The sequence below is a fragment of the Muntiacus reevesi genome, chromosome 1, assembly GCF_963930625.1.
Source record: "Muntiacus reevesi chromosome 1, mMunRee1.1, whole genome shotgun sequence".
Classification (NCBI taxonomy): domain Eukaryota; kingdom Metazoa; phylum Chordata; class Mammalia; order Artiodactyla; family Cervidae; genus Muntiacus; species Muntiacus reevesi.
The window spans coordinates 59,439,848-59,459,655 of record NC_089249.1 but is presented as its reverse complement, the minus strand read 5'-3'; the positions used below and the strand labels follow the sequence as shown (position 1 = coordinate 59,459,655).

General features: G+C 51.6%; 1 protein-coding gene across 1 annotated transcript in view; it reads right to left on the bottom strand.

Moving 5' to 3' along the window:
• Positions 1-16,426: 16,426 nt before the first annotated feature.
• The window catches only part of FBLN1 (fibulin 1), an 81,442-nt gene continuing 78,060 nt past the window's right edge, over positions 16,427-19,808 (bottom strand). The window contains exon 17 of the mRNA XM_065945302.1: positions 16,427-16,788. Coding sequence (XP_065801374.1) covers positions 16,649-16,788 — 140 coding nt within the window. The 3' untranslated portion in view covers positions 16,427-16,648. The remainder of the gene's footprint in view (positions 16,789-19,808) is intronic.

Genomic DNA, 19,808 nt, shown 5'->3' with positions numbered 1-19,808 from the left:
TCAGCCTCAGAGAGGTTTAGCAACTTGTCCAGATCACACAGCTCCGCAGCGGCAGAACCGGGACTCACGGCTGGGCCAGCCGGCTTTATGTTTCCAAGCTCCTTCTCACTGCACTCTGGCCATTGTTAGCGTCGGTTGCCAGGGAACCTGCATCCATCCCCTGCCTCCTGCAGGTCCCAGTCCCCTCTGATTCAGGACCCAGCGGGTCAGACACACCACCACCCGGCCTCCAAGGGCGCCAGCTGGCAGGGTGGCCCGGCCTCTGTCCACCTCCAGTAAAACCGGCCTTGGAGGCCCCCAAGGACGACAGCAAGGGCCCAGGAAGCCCTTTCCCGGGCCCCCGTCTGTCAACAGCCGCCGTGGGAGCAGCAGGCACACGGTCACCCCCGCCAGCCTCCCCCCCGCCCCAGGGAGACACGGCTTCTTTTTCTTTGCTCTGCGCCCCCATGTTGTAACAGTACCTCCCTCCCCCAGCCAGCTGACAAGCAAAATTGTGGATGATGATATAATAGGACTAATAATGGGGAAGCAGTGTGAATCCCTGGAGGCCAGAGATAAAATAAAGCGGTGATGACAGTCGCGGCGGCTGCTGAAAGGCCACATTTACCATGCTCCTTCCCCATGAGGCCTGTGGGCTGGGAGGTGGGGGGCAGCCTTGGTCCTGCTGCTTAGCAGACGCCCACCTGCTCTGGGGACGGGGGTGGCATCAAGTTACAGGGGAACCCCGTGTTAGCCGTGCTGGTAGCCAGTCAGCGTCTACACCATGGATGCCTCCTTGGCGAGGCCCAGAACTGATCAACTTTGGTAGGGGGATGGATAAATCCACATGGAAGCTACTCTATTGTCCTTCTAAGAAAAAACCTAGCAGAAACTGGCCTAGGGCATTTTCGATAGGACAAACATTTTAGAGTGTTCACTTTTGGGTGATTTTTTTTTAACTGGTCTCTTTTTTTTGGTAGCAAAATACATACAAAAGAAAATTTACCATTTTAGTCATTTTTAAGTGTACAATTCACTGGCATTAAGTCCATGGACAGTCATACGACCGTCACCACCACCCACCTCCAGAACTTGTTCGTCTTACACAACGGAAGCGCTGTGCCCATCGAACGCCAACTCTGCCCACCCCCAGGCCCTGGCCCCACCCTCTCACCCTCTGTGTCTACGAATCTGACTCCTACTTCAGAAAAGGGAAATCACATAGTATCCATCTTTCTGTGATTGATTATTTCACTCAGCAAAATGTCCTCAAGGTTCGTTTGTATAGTAGCCTGTGTCAGAGGGTTTCCCAGGTACGCTAGTGGTAAAGAATCCACCTGCCAGTGGGAGAGACACAAGAGATCCTGATGGGATCCCCGGCTCAGAAGCTCCTGGAGGAGGAAACGGCAACCCACTCCACTCTTCTCGCCTGGAGAATGTCCTGGACAGAGGAGCCTGGAGGGCTACAGTCCACAGGGTCACAAAGAGTCAGACCCGACTGGCACACACCCACACTATCTCAGAATTCCATTCTTTTTTTAAGGCTGAATAATATTCTAGTGTACACATGGTCCACATTCTGTTTATCCACCCATCCATTGTGGGACACTTGGGTTGTCTCCACCTTTTGGTTATTGCGTCAGGAGATTTCTATTGTAATACTCATTTTTAAATAAAATTATTTCTAATTTATGCCTCATTTTAAAAAATATGCGATGACTTGCTGTGAAAAACATGCTCTAGCACAGAACAGAGTAAAAAAAAATGGAGATCAGAAACAAAGGGGAAGGTTAAGTTAAATTTTAAATGTCAGATAGGGTATTATTCAATTGGACATTAAATTTAGATTTGAGCTTCTCAGTTGCCAAAGTAACTGCTGGCTCTTAGAACTCTAAAAGCATATGGTGCTTTTAAAGATATACATTTATCGCTTTTATTTTTTTCAGTTTAATTTTTGGCCCGGCTGAGCGTCCGTGGCTGCACGCAGGCTTTCTCCATTTGTGGCGAGCAGGGCTTCTCTCGTGGAGCCTGGGCTTGGTCGCTGTGATGCAACAGCTCCGCTGCCCTGCAGCACGTGGGATCTCCTGGGGCCAGGAATCGAAGCTGGGTCCCCTGCTTGGCAGGCGGATTCTTAACCGCTGGACCACCAGGGAAGCCCCTCACATGGTACTTTTATTAGCAAAATTAATTGTTAATTTATGACCAACTCATTGGCTCTTTCACTGAGAATTTTTGTAAATATATGTGAAAGGGAAATGAATCTGGTCTTAAACATCTTGTTGCACAAAGCGAACGCTAACAAAACACACGTGACGAAAACAAAACTCAGTGCAGCAAGTTTGCAGGAGACAATTAAAGAAACCGGCTTCTTCCAGACCTGACAGATTCCCTCTGCCCATTCCCTGCACTCCCCACTGGCCTTTCTCCAGACCTGTGATGTGGAAGATGTGCAATAAAAGTTTGTTTAAAACTAAAAGTAGAAACTTAACATATGTAAAATGGATAGCCAGTGGGGATTTGCTCAAATCCGGTGCTTTGTGACAAGCTAGCAGGGTGGGATGGGGGTTGCAAAGCGTTGGACACGACTTAGCGACTAAACAACAGTGCCAAGTGACAAGTCACCATTGGTCCAGGACAGAGGGTTCTCCTGTGACCCCAGCACCACCCACATGCGGTCAGGGGATGCCGAACAGTTTCTCTGCTAAGATTTAGGTTTGGGGGCAGATGCTCTCACGTTTCCAGGGCAACCAGCTGGAAGGGTTCTGTTACTTCCTACCCATAAGGGCTCACGGAAGGGACACTTTGTGATCCCATGGACTGTAGCCTGCCATGTCCTCTGTCCATGGGACTTGCCTGGCAAGGATACTGGAGTGGGTTGCCACTCTCCTCTCCAGGGGATCTTCCAGACCCAGGAATCAAACCTGGATCTCCTGCATTGCAGGTGGATTCTTTCCCCTCTGAGTCACCAGGGAAGCCCGATTTTAACCAGGAGACTGCTAATCTAAGCAAACAACAGGGAAATGGTTCCTTTGTACAAACCCATACACTTCATGCTGAGGCAGGCAGACTCTGCTGTCTAGAGCAAGAAGTAAGCACCTGCTGTGTGCACAGGAGCCTACTACTCAGAGAGGAAAGGATGTCCAGGAGGGTGTCTTCTCAGCAATCTGAAGAATCCTTCTGGGAACCACCTGATTGTGACCGTGAGAAATGCAGAAATCTGCCTGTTCTAGTATCTCACATAGAGTCACACAGTATTTGGTCTTTTTTTCTCTGCCTTATTTCTCTTAGCCTAATGTTTGAGTTTCATCCATGTGGTAGGATGGATTAGCAGGAATAATGTTCCATGGTATGGATTGTGCAGTCGCTAAATCGTGTCCAACTCTGCAACCCCAAGGACTGCAGCATGCCAGGCTTCCCTGTCCTTCACCATCTCCCAGAGCTTGCTCAGATTCATGTCCATCGAAGTGGTGATGTTGTAGTATGGATACATGACATTTTGTCTATTTGTTCATCAATGGACATTTGAGTTTCTACCTTTTGGCTATTGTGAATATTGCTATGAACATTTGGTGTACAAATACTTGAGTCCCTGATTATAATTTTTTTGGCCCTATTTTGTTTATAAACATTTGCCTAGCACAATGCTGACCTCATTAATTACTAAATAAATCAAGGGATGATTTATTAGGGAAAAAAAGAAATGCAGAAATAAACATTCACCTCTTAGGAATGATCCCAGTCACTGGCCACTCCACAGACCAACTGGAATAATTTACCCGTCAAGGTGCAGGAGCCAGAGCTAGGAGCTGAGTGAGGGTCTCGTGCAGGAACACAACGTCAGGGTCAAAGTTGTTGCTTGATGTTCCCATCGTGGTTGGCTCCAGTAACTACTTAGATTTTCCACGGAGGATCTTGGAACTTGGCTACTTCCCTAAGAGGTCTGAAAGCAGGGGTCTTAGATGGCTGCCCCTGCTCTGTGTCATTTCAAAAACTTCTCCCTCACACCCCCAGGTGACCCTCCCTTTCTCAGTTCCACAAGGGGCACCCACCTCTCCCCTGCCTCCCACCCCATCTGTCCCTCTTATTAACCGTCTTGCCCAAAACCAGGGTTGCAGGTCCACATAGAGGTCTGCAGGGAGAAGAAGGGGTGCTAGAAGGGGGCTCCGGGCTCCCCCACACCTTGGGCTTCTGCAGTTATCCCAGGCTCGTGGGTAAGTGGTCACACGTTGACCCTACACAGAAATAACGTGCTTCGTCCCCAGATTTTCTGCAGAGGGAGACAGAAAGTTAGAGGGAGTGTGCAGGCCAGTGGTGTGATACGGTTGTTCCACCAGGCCCTTGACAACTCTGGGCCGACCCCCTCTAGCCTGTCCGCTCCCCCCGTCCCTCCAGGCCATGAGCCATTAGAGTGGGGAGAGGCCCTTGGTAATCTGTGCCTGGCAGATGAGGCCCCAGAGGCCAAGAATTCTGGGGGTGAGGGGTTCATTTAAAGAATCCAGTCTGTCTAAGGACCATTTCTCTGACCCCAGCACCTAAAGCATTTGGTCCAGCGGTGCCAGGGCACACTCGCCAGGTGACTGAGTGATGGCTGTTCTTCTCGGAGGCTGAGAACCTCCAGGTGTGGCTGCAGTGGTTTCCCAGCATCGCAACTGGGCCGGGGCTCAGGGAGCCAGCCTGGGGCTCAGGGAGCCAGCCGGGGAACGGGTGCATCAGACCCTGGGCAAATGCACAGCCTTGTGAACCATGACAGGGGAGGGGCGGGGGAAGGAAGTGGAGGCCAGCTTTCCAGAAGCCTCACAGAGAACCCCAAGGGGGAATGGCCAAAGTCCCCAGGGAAATCCCTCGCTTTGCAGCCTCAAGCTGGGGAGACAGCAGCACCTCATCCACCCTGGCAGGGTCTGGGTTCCAGAACCACCTCCCACTTGACCCAACAGAGCCAGCAGGCCGCGGCAAGGCCCTCTGGTTCTCAGGCCAAACTGCCCCTGTGATCAGATGTGAGCCCAGGAGCCCTGCAGCTCCCCCACCCTGGAACCTGACCCAGAGGCGGGCCGGGCCACTTTCCATGGGAGTGGGCGTTGGGCTCCCCACTCCTAATAACCATCTTCTCTGGGTGAGTTACCTACATGCAATTAATTATGCAATTATCTAGGCTGGGCTGAGAAGAACAACCATCAAGTTGGCAAGCTAGGCTGGGGGTGAGAATTCTTCCCTTTACGTAGTAGAAAACCTTCCTTTCTGATTTCTGAGCCCCAGGAGGCCGGTTGCAGTGAAAGCGACACCCAACACTTCGGGCACAGCCCAGCTTTCACAGAATGTGTGTCATTCTTAAAACCTAAACTGTAGGTTGAAACGCTGGGCTGGAGGAAGCACAAGCTGGAATCAAGATTGCCGGGAGAAATATCAGTGACCTCAGATACGCAGATGACACCACCCTTTCGGCAGAAAGTGAAGAGGAACTGAAGAGCCTCTTGATGAAGGTGAAAGAGAGAAGTGAAAAAGTTGGCTTAAAACTCAACATTCAAAAAACAAAGATCATGGCATCCAGTCCTATCACTTCATGGCAAATAGATGGCAAAACAATGGAAACAATGACAGACTCTTTTCTTGGGCTCCAAAATCACCGCAGATGGTGACTGCAGCCATGAAATTAAAAGACGCTTGCCCCTTGGAAGAAAAGCTATGACCAACCCAGACAGCGTATTAAAAAGCAGAGACATACTTGCGGACAAAGGTCTGTCTAGTCAAAGCTATGGTTTCTCCAGTAGTCATGTATGGATGTGAGAGTTGGACTATAAAGAAAGCTGAGTGCTGAAGAATAGAATGCTTCTGAATTGTGGTGTTGGAGAAGACTCTTGAGAGTCCCTTGGACTGCAAAGAGATCAAACCAGTGAATCCTAAAGGAAATCAGTCCTAAATATTCATTGAAAGGACTGATGCTGAAGCTGAAACTCCAATACTCTGGCCACTTGATGCGAAGAACTGACTCATTGGAAAAGACCCTCATGATGGGAAAGATTGAAGGTGGGAGGAGAAGGGGACGACAGAGGATGAGATGGTTGGATGGCATCACCGACTCGATGGACATGAGTTTGAGCAAGCTCTGGGAGTTGGTGATGAACAGGGGGTCCTGGCATGCTGCAGTCCAGGGGATCGCAAAGAGTTGGACACGACTGAGCAACTGCAATGAACTGAAACTGTAGCTACAGAACTATCTATCATGCAGCATTTTTAAAAATCATATCATATCATATCATATCATATCATATCACTGCTTCTGCCCCCAAAATTGGCAGGGGACTTGCCTGGCAGTCTAGTGTTTAAAGCTTCACCTCCCAATTCAGGGGGTGTGAGTTAAATCCCTGATCAAGAAGTTAAGATTCCACGTGCCTCACAGCTAAAAAAAAAAAAACTCCAAAACCGAAACATTAGACAGAAACAATATTGTAACAAATTCAATAAAGACTTTAAACATGGTCCACATTAAAAAAAAAATCTTTAACAGACTTTACTGGGAGAGGACAAGTGTTTAGGACACAAGGATCCTGGGGAGTGGAGAGGAGGAGGACGGTGCATTTAGGTTAGAACTCAGAAAGGACTCCTCGCGGCAGGAGACCCTATAATATCTGAGTCCTTGAGGGATCACAAAGCCCTCTGGAACGTTTATCCCCGCTTCAGCTCCCTTCAGCGTCAGCTGCTCACACCAGCAGCACTGATGCTGCATGCGTGTGTGCTCAGTCGTGTCCAACTCTTTGTGACCCCATGGACAGTACCCGCCCAGTTCCTCTGTTCCTCTCTCCAGGCAAGAATACTGGAGCGGGTTGCCATTTCCTCCTCCAGGGGAACTTCCCGACCCAGGCATCAAACCTGAGTGTCCTGCATTGGCAGGTGGATTCCTTACCACGGAGGCACCTGTGGGAAGTCCCCTACACTGACATTAACTGGTCATCAAATGATGACAAGCTCACGGTCTGCATCTGTGAGCACTACATCCATTCCTGTCTGTTTGCCGTATTAGTCAGCTTTGGCCACCATCACAAAATACCAAAGACTGTGGGACTTAAACAACAGACATCTACTTCTCCTAGCTCTGGAGTCTGGGCAGTCTAAGGTCAAGGTACTGGAAAATTTAGGTCCTGCGGAGGGCACTCTTCCTGCCCTGGAAACATCTACCTTCTGGCTAGCGTCCTCGCCTGCTGGCAGAGACAGAGGTCTGGGTCCTCCTGCTCTTCTTCCAAGGACACTGACCCTATCAGACCAGGGCCCCACCCTTAGGGCCTCCTTCAGTCTTCATCACTTCCTCAAAGGACCTATTTTCAATCACAGTCACATTGCAGGTTAGGGCTTCAACATATGGATTTGGGAGGACACAGTTCAGTTCAGAACACAGTGTTTTTATATTTTCCATCCCATAAACACTTCCTGAGAGCCTATTCTGTGCCCAACTTGGTCCTGGGAGAGGCCCAGAGCTACCTGCCAGGTGCCCCACCTCTGACAAGTGAGTGGACTTTTGTTAAGGTTGTTCTTAAGATTCTACTTTTTTTATGTGAACCATTTTTAAAGTCTTTGTTGAATTTGTTTCAATATTATTTCTGCTTTATATATATATATATATATTTTTTTTTTGGCTGTGGGTCATGTGGGATCTAGTTCCCTGATTAAACCCGGACCCCCTGCATTGGAAGGTGAAGTCTTAACCACTGGACAACCAGGGAAGTCCCAAGGGACCTCTTATTAATAGAATCATATAGTATTTGTCCCATGTCTGGCTTATTTCACTAAGTATACTGTTTTTAAGTTCTATCCATGTTGCAGCATGTATCAAAATTTCACTCTCTGTTATGAATAATTTCCCATTGTATGGGCAGAACACATTTGGTTTATCCATTCATCTGCTGATGGATACTTGGGTTGCCTCCACTTTTTGGCAGATTATGAGCCGTGCTGCTCTGAACACCTGTGTACAGATATCTGTTCAGTCCCTGCTTTTGACTCCTTTGGATGTATACCTAGAGCAGTTGGCATCCCATGCTGGGTCGTGTGGGGTCAGGAGAAGTTCACTTGCAGAGAAGGGTCGGGGGAGGTCATTCCAGGTGAATGGATCCCCCTGTGCAGAGGCTCAGAGGCCTACATGTCCGAAGTTACAGAGCCTGCGTGTCTGGACACTGTGTGGAGTGGATGGTGGGAATGGTGGGCAGTAAGGGTGTGGCTCAAAGGTGAAGGGTCCCGCAGCCGTACCACAAGCTTGGTGTCAGAGGCCCTGAAGGACTGGAGACCAGGAGGTGCTCCCATCCAAGCCGGTTTCTTCAAAAGATGACCTGGAGGAGGCTTAGACAGAGAGGGGAGGAGACTCAGGTAAAATGAGTCACCAATGGGAGGGGTGTGAAAAGAAGTACCTGGATGAATCAATCAATAAACTAAAGAGAGTAGATGGAAGGAATGGGATCAGGTGGTTGAGGGTCTCACCAAGGAGGTGGAGGAGCTGGGGTCAAGTGTATTTCACTCTGAAGGAAGAAATTACCAGGAAGAAGCAGGACTGGCGGTCAGGGCGGTTGGAGAAATAGGAGTAGGATGGTCTATTGACCAGCTCTAACTAGGAAGAGACCTGCGTTCATTCCACGTGGCACCGCTCGGGAGGTGGCTCACAGAATCATAGCCCTGGACTCGAGTTTCTGCAGAAAATCAGCAGGGAACAAGTCAGAGGGACATTTATCTGCAGGAAGACCAAGTCCAGGAGGCTTTAACCATCAAAGCAATCACTCCAGTCTGACTTGTCCCCTTGACCTTCCTATGCATAATTTCATGGGTGATTATAATGCCATCGCCTAGTTAAATGACACTGATTCATGCAGGAGCTGCCACACATGTTAATAAGGCGGCTGTGTTAAAGACCGATTGCTTACCACCGTGCACCAAAGCCTCCAAACGCCCCGTCATGTTTAATAATTGAACAGTGACACCTTGAACTTGCAGTGGAATTGTCCAAAGGGAACGCAGAGGCATTTTGGTCTTCAGTGCCACCTGCTGTCACTCAGGATGCCGGACTTTGGTGGACCATTACGTCAAGGTGATGATTCCTGTGCCCCGTGCCGCCTTTCTGGCTAATTCCCAGGGAAACAGGCCGTCCTGATGGGCCTGGTCTGCTCGATACCAAGGCAGCACGCATCTCCACTCCAGTGGGCTCTAATTTGAAAAATGTGAGAAAGGCTGTAGAGCTGAAGCACACAGCATTGCAAATCAACTATAGCAGTATTCATTCACTATCTGCATTAAACCAAGAAGGCAATAAATCTTATATACTGCATGCTAAGTCGCTCAGTTGTGTCCAACTCTTTGTAACCCCATGGACTGTAGCCTGATAGCCTCCTCTGTCCATGGAATTCCCCAGGCAAGAATATGGGAGTGGGTTGCCATTCTCTTCTCCAGGGGATTTTCCCAACCCAGGGATCGAACCCAGGTCTCTTACATTTTCTGCATTGGCAGGCAGGCTCTTTACCATTAGGCCCACCTGGGAAGACATAAGTTACTGAGCAGGAATTAAAAAACATATATTGGGGATCCCTGGCAGCTCAGATGGTAAAGAATCTGCCTGCAATTTGGGAGACATGGGTTTGATCCCTGGGTTGGGAAGATCCCCTGGAGAAGGGAAGGGCAACTCACTCAGGTATTCTTGCCTGGAGAATTTCATGGACAGGAGAGAGGAGACTGGCGGGCTGCAGTCCATGGGGTCACAAAGAGTCAGACACGACTGAGTGAATAACACTTTCACGTTCATACATATACATGGGCTTCCGAGGTGGCACGAGTGGTAAAGAACCCTCCTGCCAAGCTAGGAGACAAAGACGTGGGTTCCATCCCTGGGTAGGAAAGATACCCTGGAGGAGGGTGTGGTACCCCACTCCAATATTCTTGCCTGGAGAATCCCACAGACAGAGGAGCCTGGCAGGCTGCAGTCCACGGGGTTATAAAGAGTCGCACATGACCGAAGCGACTTAGCACGCATGCACACACTTACATATTTGTATGTGTACACACACAAACACACACACACGGCACCAGTTTTCTAGGGATGCTGTAAGAAATTAACACAAACTTAGTAACTCAAAATGACAAATATCTATCATCTTACAGTGGAAGCTGGTGGTCAGAAGTCAGGATGGACTGACTTCTGTGGGTGGAGCTGACTCCCTTTGGAGTATCCCGGGGCCTCCACTTCCCCGCTTTGGTCACCATCAGCAATCTCTGGCCTGGGGACACCTCCCTCCAATCTCCTCCCCCATTTTCACCAGGCCTTCTCCCGTATATCTGTGTGCTGAGTTTCCCTTTCTTATCATTATAAAACATCGGTCACTGCATTTTTTTTTTAATCTTTTGACCATGCCTCAAGGCAAGCAAGATCTTAGTTCCAGACCAGGAATCACACCCACACCCCCTGCAGTGGAAGTGTGGAGTCTTAACCACTGGACCACCAAGGAAGTCTCCAGTCATTGGATTCAGAGCCCGCCCCAAATTCAGGATGCGCTCATCCTGAGATTCTCAACTGGTTCACACCTGCCAAGATTCTGTTTCCAAAGAAGGGCACATTTCCAGGGACTTGGGGTTAGGACTTGAACACATCTTTTTGGGGATGCTGTTCAATTGCCTGCATAAATGGTACCTTCTAACTTTAAACTTGATTTCATTCACCAAACAGAGTCGGCATGGGGTGGGGAGCTGTCCTTCCCTCCAGCTGGCCTTTGCCCAGCCTCCTCCCTGCCCTCCAGCCTCCCTACTCCATCCAGCCTTGGGGGCGGTGCACAGGGCGTCCCAATCATGCTATTCCCCTTACTCCTCTTGCCTGGGCTATCGTTCCTGGCTCTGACCACCTGGCCTAGGAGTGGCCTAGAGCCCTGCTTAGAACCAGATGACCACATCTGGAGCCCCAGATCAGGCAGCCCTGGGAGCATTTGGGATGTGCATTTGAAATATGTATGAAATATGTACATTTGAACTTCCCTGGGGTCCAGTGGCTAAGATTCTGAGCTCCCAATGCAGGGGGTTGGGGTTCGATCCCTGGTCAGGGACTAGGTCCCACAAGTCACAACGAAGAATTCACATACTGCAATTAAAGATCCCATGTGCTGCACCTAAGATCTGGTGTAGCCAAATAAATAAATGAGTAATTTGTTCACTTGTAAAAAATTAATTAAAATTTAAAAGAAAGAATCCCATGTTGTAGGAGGGAGTCTGGGCCCTGGGTGGTTGGAGTCTAAGAGACAGACGCCTCAACTCTGGGAGGCGTGTTTGGGCTGAGACTTGAAGGATCAAAAGGGACAAGTCTACTTTTTGTCAAACCAGGAGCCCAAAGGGGAGGCTGGTTTTGTAAAGCAGTCCCAAAGTGAATCCTTTGGTAAATGAAAAGTTCCTCCTGTTAAAGAAATGTGAAGTGAAAGTCACTCAGTCGTGTCTGACTCTTTGCAACCCCATGGACTATACAATCCATGGAATTCTCCAGGCCAGAATACTGGAGTGGGTAGCCATTGCCTTCTCCAGGGAATCTTCCCAACCCAGGGATTGAACCCAGGTCTCCCTCATTGCAGGCAGATTCTTTACCAGCTGAGCCACACGTGTTAAGGAAATAACTGCTTCTATTTTGCCCCCATCCCAGGGAGCAGGACTTGCATCTTCCTTATCTTTGCATCCCTCCTGTGGTCCTTATACCTGTCTTACTAAACGCTTCTTGAGCTGAATTAGAAATATAAGCTACTTCTTAGAAAATATTAAGGACTCATTGTGAATATGGTGAGGTGTAATGGGTGTGGTGGTAAAAAGTCCTTATCTTTAGACATGCATATTTTGAAAGCATCGAAGATTTTGAAACATGGAGCGACATGGTATCTGGGATTTGCTTGAAAGTCTTCTTGCACCCTGCCCCTCAAGATGCTGGAGAGTAAGTCCTTCAGGCTGACTTGGGCATAGTGAACTCCTCCCAGAGTCCAGAGCTGATGCGGGGAGGGCAGGGCGACTTTACAGTGGAGAAGCCTGACAGGCACATGTCTGCCAGATAACCAAAGTCAGGGTCACAGGGATGGTCATGTCACACGTGCCAACATGTGATGGGATGGGATGAGCACTTCACCTCTGTGGTCATCCCCTCAACACACATGAACTCAGTCTAATCCCGAGAAAAACATCAGGTGAAACCTAACAGAGGGGCGTCCTACAACCCCCCGGCTCAGTCCTCCCCAGCACTGCCAAGGTCATCGAAAACAAGTCAAGTCTGAGAAACCATCACAGCCCAGAGGAGCTAAGGGGACAGGATGACTACACACGTGATCCTGGGTGGGGTCCTGGGACAGTAACTGGGTGATAGGGATGAACTAAGGAAACCAGAAAAAAGGGTGTATTTTAATTAATAATAGTGCGTCTAATATGGGTTCATTATCTTTCCTTCAAGCTGGGAAAGATTGAGGGCAGAAGGAGAAGAGGGCGTCAGAGGATGAGATGGCTGGATGGCATCACCGACACAATGGACACGAACTTGGGCAAACTCCGGGAGACGGCGTGGGACAGGGAGGCCTGGAGTGCTGCAGTCCAAAAAAAAGAGTCAGACACGACTGGGCAACTGAATAACAACATGGGTGCATTAACTGTAACCACCGTACCATATGAGAGTAAAATACTAAAATGGAGAAACTGGGGGGGGGGGTATACAGTAACTGTACTATCTTCACAATTTTTCTGCCAATCTAAAATTGCTCTAAAAATAAAGTTTATTTTAAAAAATACTCCTGCAAAATAAGAGGAGTTGGCAGGCGTGGGGCAGAGGTGAGGGGGCAGGGGAGATAAAAGAAGATGGGCAGAGAGTCAGTAACTGTTGAAGCTGGGTGATGGGGGCAAGAGGTTTTGTATATTCTTCTCTGTACTCTGGGCTTCCCTTGTGGCTCAGTTGGTAAAAAATTTGCCTGCAGTGCGGGAGACCTGGGTTCAATCCCTGGGTCGGGAAGATCCCCTGGAGAAGGAAAAGGCTACCCACTCCAGTATTCTGGCCTGGAGAATTCCATGGTGTAGTCCATGGGACCACAAAGAGTCAGACACGACTGAGTGACTTTCACTTCACTTCACTTCTCTGTACTTTAATGCATTTTAAAAAATTATATAGTAAGTTTTTCTTAAAGTGGGAGTCACAGATCTAGTATGTCAGGGGAAGAGAGCCTTTCACGCAGAGTGGTGGGTACATACTGGAACAGAAAGAGCACGGGATGGGAGATCACTCTGTAAGTGGTCGGAGCAGAGGACCAGCCCGGGGGTGAGGCCGGCAGGAGGCCTCTTGGCAGGAGATGGGCCTGAGCTGGCCTGGCAGAGGGGTTGAGGGTGAAGCGTGTGTGTGTGTGTGTGTGTGTGTGTGTGTGTGTGTGTGTGTGTATCGGGGGACCATTACAGAGGTATTCCTGGCCCATAACAGGTCTCCAACAGAGTACCATAATTACAAGAAGTCACGGTGACTGTCACCAGCCTTCCCCCAGGTCATATTATAAAAGCTCTGCAATGGCTCTATTTCTCTCTTACGACATCAAACATCATCCAAGAGTCTGTTTCCGTCTCATTCCACTTCCGGGATGAAGAGGTTCAGCCTTAACACTGGTCCCTCCAGCGGCGCCAGGGGACCCAGGCACTCCTGCCACGTGCCACGGTGCTGCTCTGAAAGTTGGAGTTGTTTCCCTTAATTCAAAGCAGACATAGCCTTCTGGGAGAATATTGTGACATGAGACTTTCTGGAACCTGACAGTACTGGGTGCTGACAGTAATTGCTTTGCGAGAATAATGGGAGGCTTTTCTGCCCATCAGGTGCCCAGCCTGGAGCATGATATAAAATGTGAAAAATTAGGCTCGTGTGTAATATAGAGAACCGTCTATAACCACATGTCTCGCAAAGGAGTAAGAGAAGGAAATGCAGAACTAAAAAGATGCCTGGCTTCAGGCGGACATTCGTGTGGCTTGACAGTGGCAACAGTTATCATTATCATCATCGTTACCTCTAAGGACGTTTGAATGATAAGGTCTCCTACAGGTACACAGAACTTCACGGTTGCAAAGCTCCTCTGCCCCCATCATCTCCAGGCTCCTCCCTGCCTCTGGGGAGCCAGGCAGCGGAGCAGGGATTCCTGGCTCCACTTTGCAGATGCAGAAACTGAGGCTTGGCAGGTGGTAGTGCCTCAGGCAGCTGGCTCCCGCCAAGGTGAAGTTCAGACCCCGCCCCTCTGGCTCTCTGAATCAGACGGGACCGGACTCCCTTCCCTTGGCCCCTCTGCTTTTTGACCCCTCGGCTGGGGACCTCACCACCTGTCCTCGGCCCTCCGTCAGGAAGATCTGATTGGCCAGCTTGGCTCACGTGCTCATCTGAGAGCCAATCGACAGTAGGAGGCTTGGCTCTGTTCACCAATGGCACCTCCCACCCTAACTCTATCAGGAGTGTGGGAAAGACTGTTTCCCAGAATGAACCCAGCACTACGTCTTCCCACCCCACTCCACCCAGTCCTCAGAAGGAAGAGGCTCTCGGAAACCCACCTCCCCCAGGGCCTGGGCTTGGAACTCCCAGCTTCTGCAGCCTTGCCCTGAGAGCAGCAGATGGGAACCAGAACCTGTGTATCCCTTCCACTCCCCCCACCTCCTTAATGCACTGAGGCGTGCGTTCCTGTGGTCAGACTCCAGGCACCCTCCCCTTCCCTGCCCAGACCCCAGTTCACAGGCGCCGAGAGCTGCTCAGATGTCCCCTCACCCTCCTCATCCCTGGACCTGACTCCAGGACAGCCCAGCCCTACACTGGTTCTCCCCCTCCCCTTCCCGCCAAGGTGTGACGGGCTGGTCCAGGCCTGGCTGGCTTTAGTGGACGAGTGGCCTTATAAGCGCTGGGAGCTCCCGAAGGTTCGAGAGTGGACATGCTCAAGTTACCACACCGGCCATGCTGCGATGCCACTGCGGGGCTGAGGGCGTGGCCAGGGTCCCGGCTGCGGAGATGACCTGGGGCATGAATGGGATGCCTAAGAAGACGGGGTGAAGCCTGGGCGGGACTTGGAGGAAACGCACGTGGAGACCAAGGGCATGGATGCTGACTCCTGCCAGTGCAAGCGGGCCTGGAGGCGTAGGCTGCCCTCGGTCCACTGTCCACGCCGAAGGTGGTGCCAGGATCCCCATACATCCAGTCTGTCCACGTCTCTTCTGACGCGGGCTTTTAGAGAGGAATGTTGTTTGGAATCTGATAAGCAGAGCCTGAATCCCCTCTTTGTCTCTAAAAAGCTGTGTGACTTTGGGGAGTTGAGTTCCTCTCTCTGAGCCCAATTCTGTTGTTGTTTAGTTGTTGTTCTTGTTCAGTTGCTAAGTCGTGTCCCACTCTTTTGTGACCCCATGAATTGCAGCCCACCAGGCTCCTCTGTCCATGGGATTTTCCAGGCAAGAGCACTGAAGTGGGTAGCCACTCCTTTCTCCAGGGGATCTTCCTGACCCAGCGGTCGAGCCTGAGTCTCCTGCATTGGCAGGCGGACTCTCTACTGCTGAGCCCCCAGGGAAGCCCTGAGCCCAGTTCGCTTGTCTCTAAATTGGACACGGTCGCACCCACATGGGTGGGTTTCCAGGAGGAATACATGAAGCACCAGCTGCCGAGCGCAGGGGGATTCAGTGCTCTGGTGGTCTCTCCTTCCCACGAAAGAGAAGCCTCATCGCCCCCTGACAGCTTCTAGAGGGGCTCAGAAAGCCCAGAAGGGACGTCACTAGCAGAGCTCCATGACGCACCTGCCAGGCAGAGCCTGGGGCATGGAGGGTGCTCGAGCCCCGCTTCCTGGGGATGGGGAGGGGGGCAAACTGTCAGAAATGATGTGGGTTGGAGGCTTTCCCAATACACAGGCTGGGCCCCACCCTGGAGCCTTGGGAGGCAGGAGGGTTTTGAGAAGGTCTTGGGGTACACTCGCAAGCCCTTGGCTAGTCAGGACCGCCGCTCTTCAGCGATTCCCATGCACACAGCATCGGGAGGCTCACAAAGCTGTTTATTTTCCCACCTATGATAAAGGATGGATGCAGGGTGCAGAAAACCCAGTGACTGCTTTGGCGAACATACTGGAACTGCGCACAAACCCAACAGGCTGTGGCTTTACGGGGGGACCCCTCTGTTTCCACACAGTTGTAACTGACCTTTGAAGGGCTCCCCGGGACACTGCGGCATGCTGCTTCTGGGCAGAATTTATCATACCTGCTCTTCTTTGGTAACTGTGTCTTTAGAATTTCATATACAAAACTTGATTGGCAAAAAAAAGTACCAATGTCAAATTTTCATAAAATCAGGGCAAGAACTGGTCTTCTCTTGCCATTTGGACTTAGCTGCCCCTTGAAAAATGTTTTTTTTTTTCCCCCTTGGTCGTTTAGCCCAGAGACAGGAAAAGGGAGCAAAATTTAACCTTTGTGTTAAAAGAGAAGCAAGTTTTTCAATCAAACAGTTAAGTCATTGGACTCATTATTTAAACACCAAAAGACAACAGATGGACTTATTCATCTGGCCCAGCTTAATACATGTCGGCCTAACACTACAAACAAATACATGAAACCGAGATATGTCTGGGTGGTGCAAACGGGGACAGGGCGTCATCACAGGGCAATGACTTGGCCTGGAGGCACAGGCTCGGCTGCGCTGCGAACCGGCCCCTCAGAACCAATACTCAGAGACGAAGATGTGGACGTTGACGACATTCCGGTGGGACACCACACCGCCAACCACGTAGTTCATCTCCAGCTTCAGGACGGCGTGGAACGGGCCCACGATGGGCCGCACCTGGCGCACGACGCCTGGGGAGAGAGCAGAAGGTGTTTCGGGAGTTAGCAGGGACCAGAGCAGCGTGGAGACCGGGGACACGATTTCCCTCCGGGAATTTCGGAGCTGCAGGAGGGCTCGGACCTCATTGCGTCCCGCCTGAGGCAGGCGCTCAGCATCTTCCTCCAAGTGGTCGCCCCGGGCTCTGCCACCATCCCTGGGGACGAGTGACAGCGGGCTGTCTGCTGTGTGCAGCTCGGACTGTGAGCGAGTCTGTGCGCGTGGGCTTTGGGGTCCTTGCCTTAGGCTCCGTGCCAGCTCCTTTTCCATCAGCCTGGGTTTCCTCCTCTACCACCGTCAATCTAACCAAGAACTGAGAGTCTAGATAAAGGGCCTGTCAGGGAGCAGATGCCCAGAAGACACCTGTCCCCCTCTCTCCTAACCCACTGTGCCAACCTGTGACCCGTGGGGAGAAACACAGCATGTGTGGGCCTCTTCCCCCCATCTCTCACGTTGAGGATTGTCCTGGGGGCCTGGAAACCCTTTATCTGAGCAGATAACTCCCAGTTCCCTATGGGACACACTCCTGGGTCCTTCGCCCTCCACACCTCTTTTTTGGAGGGTGACACCTGAGCCCCTTGTTCGGTGTTCAAGGTAATAGGTGAGCAAGCGACGGCTCGAGTCCAGCCGAGATGGGTCAGGGCAGTCAGGACAGACGGCACGGGGGAGACAGGTGTCTGTCTGGGGAAGCGGAAGCCTGCTGTGTAAAGCTGCTGGTGGGTGGCAGGGAGGTCTGCCTGGACCAGCATAGGGACCTGGCAAAGGCCATGATGGTGGCCTCCCCAGACGGGGCTCAGAGGGAAAGGCAGATAAGTTCAGCTCAGTCGCAGTGGAGGAGGAAGAACCCCAGGTGTTCTGTCCCCACAACTTCCAAGTCTCCAGGCCGGGCCCTGACGTCACCGCCTGCCCACGCAGGGCACCCAGCATCTCACGGAGAGAACGCCCCTGCGCTTGGGGGCCAGACGCTGGGGCTGAGGTGAACGCTCTCCTCCCGGCTGGACGTGGAGAGCCCACCGCCCTCTCGGGCCTCGGATTCCTCAGAGAGCAGACGATGCCACATGACCCTGTGCTTTGCACAGATTGATCCCGATCCCCCCACCTCCCCAGCTCAGCATCCACTAAGGTGTGAGCTCCAAGGGTGCAGGACTACCTCCCCGCCGGACGGGTGGGCTCAGTGCCCCACTTCCGCGCGCGTTCACGCATTCCTCAGTGGGTACCAGGCGCTGGTCACGGTGATGCCGAGGAAACAAACAGAATCCTGGTTTCCACGTCGGTGGTGGACGTAGGTGAGTCCTACGCTCTGACAGAAGTCCGCACACCGTCCAGCAGGGGTGAAGATGGAGGTGAAGGAGGCGGGGGAGTCAGGAAAGGCTTCCTGGAGGAAGTGCCTCTCTCCCTGCAGATCCCCGTGCCTGGCACAGAGCAGGTGCCACCCCTACAGCTGTTGACATTTGGGAGGGACCCTCTTCTATCGCCCCGGCTCTGACATTAGGACCTTCCGAAAGTCGTGTGGAGCAGGGCTGTGCTGGAGCAGCCGGCCCTCTGGTTGTGCCATAGGACAATCTCCAAGCCCAACGTGACGTCACTGAAGGCGGGGTCAAGAGCAACCCACCACTGCAGGGCTGTCTGCAAACGACACCCTAGAGCCTGAGAACCAGCCCGAACACAGATTGTTTGCTGCGTCCAACTGCTGACTGCAGGCTGGTTTGTACAAACAGCCCTGCCGCTGACTTGGGAAATGGGAACCCAGCGTGGCCCTTGACACCCACCCTGAGATCAGCGAAGGCTCTGGGGAGTCTAGAGGGGCCCAAGGCCTTTTGCACCCGTGGCTGGTTCTTGGTCAGGACCACCAAGTTCATGGTCAGGAAGGGGATTTGGGCAGGCCATCCCCGCTTTCACTCCCTGGGCCTGTGTTTCAAAGGTGAAGTGCTCAGCAGCGGGGTGGAATTCCAGGCTACTCCAAGCTCTGATGGAAAGATAAGCAGAAGCTTCGGTGGGCTGTCAGCACCTTTCTCTGCCCCTGCCTGGCGATGACATCCTAGCTCTGTCCTGTCGGAACGCCCACGAACATCGTCGGCTCCCGGCTAAAGATGGGGGCTTGTCACCACCCTCGGTTTGCCTGCGGCCCCCTTCCCGGGCACCGCCTGGGGCCGGGGGCGTCGTGGCCCCTGTGGCAAGCATGACCCCAGACTCTCCTGTCCCTCAGCACCCTCACCAGCATGACTGTCTCCCCTCCCCGGGCCGGAGACCACTGCTGGCGCCCACCAGCCTCAGTGGCCTGGGTTACCTGCACCCATCCCTGGGGCAGTGCTCAGAGGGGCTCGGGGGGCTTGAAGGAAAGAGGTGAGAGGCTCAGTGAGCCAGAGAGCTAGTTTAGGACAGAGAGAAACAGAGGTGGAGGGAACACTTCCGCAAGCTATGATCAGACACGTATTTATTTCTATATGTTATCATTATACTGTGTGTGTGTGCGCTAAGCCGCTTCAGTTGTGTCTGACTCTTCGCAACCCTGTGGACTGTAGCCCTTTAAATATCATATAATCAGTATATGATACATAAATACATGGGCTCCCAGGTGGGGCAGGCAGTAAGGAACCCACCTGCCAATGCAGGAGACCCAAAAAGACACGGGTTTGATCCCTGAGTCGGGAAGATCCCCTGGAGGAGGGCATTCCTCCTCCAGTATTCTTGCCTGGAGCATCCCATGGACAGAGGAGCCTGGCGGGCTGCAGTCCACAGTGCAAAGAGTCAGACACGACTGAAGTGACTTAGCACACACGCAGCGCGCACACACACACAAATATAAATATATAGTTTAATTATTATAAATACAAAGTATATATTGTTGTTTTGTTGTTAGTCGCTCAGTCCTGTCTGACTCTGCGACCTCATGGACTGTAGCCTGCCAGGCCCCTCTGTCCATGGAATTCTCCAGGCAAGCCTACTGCAGTGAGTAGCCATTCCCTTCTCCACTGGATCTTCCCGACCCAGGGAT